This window comes from Nerophis lumbriciformis, linkage group LG08 (genome assembly GCF_033978685.3).
Source record: "Nerophis lumbriciformis linkage group LG08, RoL_Nlum_v2.1, whole genome shotgun sequence".
In the NCBI taxonomy this organism is placed as follows: Eukaryota; Metazoa; Chordata; class Actinopteri; order Syngnathiformes; family Syngnathidae; genus Nerophis; species Nerophis lumbriciformis.
The window spans coordinates 18,886,501-18,892,500 of record NC_084555.2 but is presented as its reverse complement, the minus strand read 5'-3'; the positions used below and the strand labels follow the sequence as shown (position 1 = coordinate 18,892,500).

The 6,000-nt window shown below is 38.4% G+C and overlaps 1 protein-coding gene across 3 annotated transcripts in view; it reads right to left on the bottom strand.

Moving 5' to 3' along the window:
• LOC133611528 (disintegrin and metalloproteinase domain-containing protein 17-like) overlaps positions 1 to 6,000 on the bottom strand; it is a 32,629-nt gene that overhangs the window by 8,200 nt on the left and 18,429 nt on the right. For 2 of the 3 annotated variants that reach the window (XM_061968393.1, XM_061968394.1), the window contains exons 12-18: positions 5,000 to 5,199; positions 4,760 to 4,863; positions 4,543 to 4,677; positions 4,195 to 4,325; positions 4,033 to 4,111; positions 3,873 to 3,961; positions 3,727 to 3,786 (exon numbers count right to left, since the gene is read on the bottom strand). In XM_061968393.1, coding sequence (XP_061824377.1) covers positions 3,727 to 3,786; positions 3,873 to 3,961; positions 4,033 to 4,111; positions 4,195 to 4,325; positions 4,543 to 4,677; positions 4,760 to 4,863; positions 5,000 to 5,199 — 798 coding nt within the window. Of the gene's footprint in view, positions 1 to 2,516; positions 3,605 to 3,726; positions 3,787 to 3,872; positions 3,962 to 4,032; positions 4,112 to 4,194; positions 4,326 to 4,542; positions 4,678 to 4,759; positions 4,864 to 4,999; positions 5,200 to 6,000 lie in introns of those variants that run through there. The other variant, XM_061968395.2, reaches the window with a different exon arrangement.

Sequence of the window (6,000 nt, the reverse complement as noted above, 5' to 3'; positions counted from 1 at the left end):
CTTAACGACATTTCTCAGTATCTTGGCAGTAGCTACACTACTTTTTAAACGAGTAGCAATTTCCGTAGCTTAGCTATTTTTAGACCCATGTAGCGGGTAGCTTAGCTACAATCTACAAAAGAAAAGAGAGGGAGAAGAAAAAGATAAAAAAGAGAGAAATGGACTAGTGCAACTCCACTGGCGGGGTACAAAAATATACGGGAAAAATCAATGATTGGTTGGTTTACATATAAAAAAGTCCATGTTGATTGGTTGATTTACTATGATGAGTCACGATTGGTTAAGATTAGTGCAAAACATTACGAACAGGCCAATCAGAGGCAAAATAGGGCAGGTCATTAAACCAGAAAGGTTAAATCACAACAGACACGCACATTCCAAATGACGACACGGGAGTTGAAGAAGGAATTTTCAAGCGGGCGTTTTAAACAAAAAAAAAACCTAGTGGAAGATGGCAGAGGGATTTTCTTCCTTAGATTTTTCTTTTAGTGATATAGATGACATCCTGGAAACCCACAATGCGTCTATTTGGCCACATTTGGACAAATGTATGCGTTTGGATAAAACAATACCCAAAACGTTCATTTTAGTTGTTTACCTTGTAAGCCCAAATCAAAACTGCCCTCGACATGGAAGATGTGGGACACACATTAAAGTGAGTTGCGTTCAAAGTTTTACTTCACAAAACTATTATCAACTGTTCCCAAACACCACGCAAGTCAGTGTTTTTATGCCAAGCTTTAGATATATGCTGTTTTTATTTACTGTAGGTAGAGAAAATGAATAACATTTTAGGGGTGGGCCAAACAAAAGGCACACTAAAATAAATACATACAGTGGAGTGTGGGGACCCCCAGAGGGAGTTGTATGGTGTCCCCAGCTAAATGACAGTTAATAGTAATAGACCCTTATTGGGGCCATTTGGTTCCATATGTACACTCTCAGTTACATTAAGATAATTACCTATATAAGAACTTAAATGTAGGAGTTGGGGAAAAATGTCATTTTGTTTGACTCTGTTCCACAGTCAGGAAAATATTTACTTTAAATATGTTTAGTTTTATTGATATCGTTCATGCGTAGATGGAGTTTGATAAATGGAACGTGCACTTAAAAAAAAAATGTTGCCTAAAACATCTAAACACCTCAATTAAGGTTTTATATACCTGATCTAACTACATATGTAAGATAATAACAGGCACATGTATAATAAGATGTAATATTTACATAGTTTGATCATTTTAAGCATACATGACGCATTATTTTAAAAACGCATAACGACTTAAGCTTTTTTCCCCAACAACATACCGGTAACTGATTACTGCTCACTGCAGACTTCATGAGAGCCAACAAACACAATAAAATGTCACTTACTGTACAAGGTCTACTGTCATTAGGATGCCGACTGATATAATCTTGTTATATTCCCGTTTAGATGAAGAATGATTTATAATCCTCACGAAGAAAAGGTAGGTGGAGCCAAGTGACTTTTTTGTCGTTCTCGGCATTACAGGGTCTAAAGTGGCTGTCAAAATGTACCAACTTGTTGGAATTTGCCTTAGCCTTCTTCTATCCAGGTAAGATGCATGATTTATAATGTACAATTAACTTTCAAGGAGCAGGGAAGCGAGGAAACAGCTGACTACTCGATGATATAAACATAGCAGCATAAACTGGTGATCACGTTGCTGCTATAAATAGTTTGTCTGTGTTAGCGCTTACATTAACAATATCACTAATACATGGTTAATATTCTAGTCACGACATGTAAATAGAGTATTTTTGGTGCTTTTTGGATTCATGGGCGGAATAGAGAACCTCCCATTGGCTCCACTGTAAGCTGACATTTATATATGTTTATTTACAAGTTAGAATGCATTACAAAAAAACACATCCGTCATGTCTTTCGTAATGATTGTGAACAATAGGCAAAATTCCAAAAAAGTGCAGTTCCCCTTTAATGTCTCTTTTGTGAGACAAATATTTAGTTCCTTTGTCATTTTGACACTGGGGTTTCTGTTAAAACAGTAATTTAGCCTGTTCTGAAAATACTCCATTAGAGTATATATTATGGTGTTTGTTTATTACTATTATTGTTTCACTGTCTTTTATATATTTATTTGTTTCCTGTGTTTTTTCCCTCATTTTGTACATGGTATGCAATTTAAAAGAAATGTTAAAAAGCCAGACAAAAAGCATGTTTCTAGCTAGTGTTTATTCTAATAAACAATCAAACTGAGCATTTTTTCTCTTGTTTGTTGGAAAGTTGTACATTCATTTGTATATTTATATAATGTAGCTTTAATGTAGCAAGCTACTTTTGCTGTGTAGCTTGCTACAATTCTCTAGGGATAGCGTCCCTTGTAGCTTAGCTACATTTGATCAAGAGTAACTTGTATCTTAGCTTACTACATTTTCCAAGTAGCTTGCCCATCACTGCTAATACTTGGTTAATATTGAAGTCACGAAATGTAAATGGGTTATTGTTGACGCTTTTTGAATGCTTATTTATCGGATTTTATGGGCAAAATAGTGGAGCTCCCATTGGCTCTGCTGTAAGCAGACTTTAATTTACGTTCTTTTAATATTTAGAATGCGTTAAAAAAAATCCATCCGTCGTCATGTCTTTCATGATTGTGAATGATAGGCAAAATTCCAAAAAAAGTGCAGTTCCCCTTTAACATGTCTGACTAGGTCCCCACTTCAGGACAATGTTAAAATAAGCAAGGGCATGTCCACATTTTTATATTTAATCATGCTAAATCATTAAAAAATGTTTATTCAGGAACTTAGGTACAATACAGTGTCAAACTAGCTGCAACATTAGGAACACCTGCAAAGCCCAATACAAGAGGTGTATTTAGGTGTTTGTTACATTTGTCTTCTATAAAACGCCTCTAAGTATGAAGTAGAATTTGAGGCCACTGCAAACTAGTCATCCATACTATACAATTACAAATACAATAAGTAAAGTTTGGAGGCATACTAATAAGCAGCATATCATGCAAAGTATTGGCTAGCCACATCCCGGCTTTAAAATGTGCTCAAGTGATGTGTTCTGCTTTGCTTTGCCTTTGCTTTGTTGGCAACATCAGAATTAATTATGCTTCAAATTGTGCAAAGTATCTGCTGGAGAATTGTCCAGATCCACTTTGACGTGGAGGAGTGCTTTTGTGACAATCATTTGGTCAAGACTGCTTGCCTTGTATGCCTTCACAATTAAAAAGGCGTAATTTACTCCTGCTCAATATCAAAGTGGACATATGATTATTTTAATCTACATTTACGCCAAAGTCACGTCTAAACGCATGAACTTCATGATGTGATGCTTTGGCATTATTTAACGCAAGTATTCAACATTATAACAACATAAGTCAGAAAGACTAAATTAATTATGGGTCCCCTTTAAATACTATTATTACTATTTTTATTATTTGCACATACTTGATTACCTTTACCCAAAGATACAACTCTTGTACTGGGTTTCAATAAAATTTCAGGTGTAGCTAGATTTACGTTTTTATTTACAAGCCCTATTCATGCCCGGTGAGTGTAATTGAGCTACAGTAGATTGTTTTGAGGGATTGATGAACATGAATGGAACCTATGGAAGGAAGGGGGACTTAGTTGAAGTAAAAGGCTTCAAGCCCAACACAACATTTTTGATAAAAGTTGCAAAATACACAAAGGATTAGCTGATTATGGTGAGTGTGGCAGTACACTTACATTTAGAGGACGGTAGAGGGACATTGTGTTTTCTTCATACTGCTGGTCAAGTCTCTTGTCCTGCAGAGGAAAACAAGCATAATGATGAGGAAAAAGATTTTAAAGAGCTAAAGCTGCTTAAAAAGTAACTTCTGGGAGTTTCTTACCACACAGTGAACCAGAATGCTCAGAGGAATCCAGAAGACGAGCGAGAAAACGACAACCGACCCCACTATGTTATCAGCCAGGAACTTTCCTGATGGCAAGACATTAACCATGAGTACAAAAACATGTTTTCAGCAGGCTGTGTGATGTCAAACCATTCACCAAATGTGTTTATGTCCAGTTTGTCAATAAAGTCCCAGAGACGCTCAATCACATCCTGCACCTGCTTCATGCATTTTCCCTGTAGGAGGATCAACATAAGTAAACTGACAACGATGTAGTGCTGCCCAGAGTGCAGGGTTAATCGTAGCGGTTAACACTCACGTTCTCAACACAGAAGCCAACAGTGCACGGTTTTCCTTTGCGCAAGAAAAGGAAACTGCCATTCGTCAAGACGAAGGGCGAGCAGGTGCCGTCTTTTCCCCGGCAGCAGACTTTACAGGAATCCTCGGTTTCTGCACAGAAAATAGTGGAATAACCAACGTAATTCCACACTGGGGTAGTGGCACTAATAGTGTGTCTTGGAAGTTTTAAGCAGAACAGGAGATTGAGAAGTCACAGTCTAACAATCAAAATAAGATTAACAACTGTTCTAGGGCAGATGAAGATTTTAACAGACTTGTGCCACCCTAGTTTCGTGTTGGAGAAGACATGCGCACAACTGCAATGTACCATTGCAGGCACAGGATTGGAGGTTCTGCATTGCCTCACAGAACGGGTTGCACTCTCCATTGAGGCACCGGCCGTTGTCCACGCACACCGTATTGTCTGCGGCATTTGCAGGGGGTGGACACTGGCTGCTGTTGCCTTGAAGCGAACCAAAACAAAGTTGTAAGACAATGCAGGAATGTGCTGCAGTTATGGCATATAACCAACAGGGGGCGCATACCGGTGCAGGAGGATATGCCTTTACATGTAGCACTGATGGGCTCTTGGCATCTTGTACCAGCTTGCTCAAACCTGCAGTTCCTGCAGCATGGGCTGTTTCTGTCACTGTAAAAGAAAAGAGTAATGTGTGCACACATTCATAGTCTATCTTTTAGCAGTGCATTGTTTTTAAACAATATAGGGTAGGTAAAGCAGAATACTAAGTGCATTTTTGTTTGGCGTCTTGAGACAGATGTCTTACCTACACTCTGAACCGAACTTAAAATTGCAGCTGGACGAGCAGCAAGAGTCGTCATTGAGGTGGAGCAAGCCCGGGTCGCACTCCTCCCCTTCTTCCACTCGGGAGTTGCCGCACACCTTGCTGTTCCTCTCCTTGAAGCACACAGGGGCCTTGAAGCGCAGCGTCTTTCCGATGGAGATCTTGCTGCATTTGGAGAAACGCTGGAGGGAGACAGGCTTTATCGGTGCATTGGCGACAATAAAACAACAGAACTTTGCTCCATCAACTGTAGTCTTGAAAATGCTTGCTGCCAAGGCACAGAGGACTCCAGTTTGCTCATTTAAAAAAAAATTGCCATTCACACTTTGTATCACACGTTGCATCAATGACTGGACTAATTCCATGTCTTTCGTCATCAGCACTTTTACCAGTTGCAGTTATGTATACTGTACCAGTCTTCTGGCAAATTGAAAAGTCGCCTACATGGACAATCTGCGGCGATGGCAGCAAAGATGACTGCCTAAAAATGTATCTATGCAACATCTATGATGTGTTGCATTTTGATTCGCATAGCCCGCTGACTAGGCAGTGAATATCAATGCCTTTTATGTAAAATTACCAAAGTTTGCACGATAAATTGGGAACATTTTGGGTCATTAAAAAATGACCAGGAAGTTATTGAAGACAATGGTTCACCCATTTGCAAAACCTAAATCTAATGCAATCCAAATCTAATCCAAAAGGATCATTACGTAGTTTTACAGGCCAACTTAAAAGTAAGACATAATAACCGAGTTAAATTATGTTAGTGGCAAGTTACTCCATGAAGAATTTAAATAAATATAAAGGTGTCACAATCAGTAGCTTAGTATTGAGTCAGTTAAGTGTAAACAAACAGCCACAAGTACTCCTGTCAAGGGCTTCATTCAGTCACCATTTAATGTTGCTTCTTCATTTCTGTGTTGAATAAATTACAAGCATTGTAAGTTATTATAGCAAGTGGAAAACACTAACAAAACATC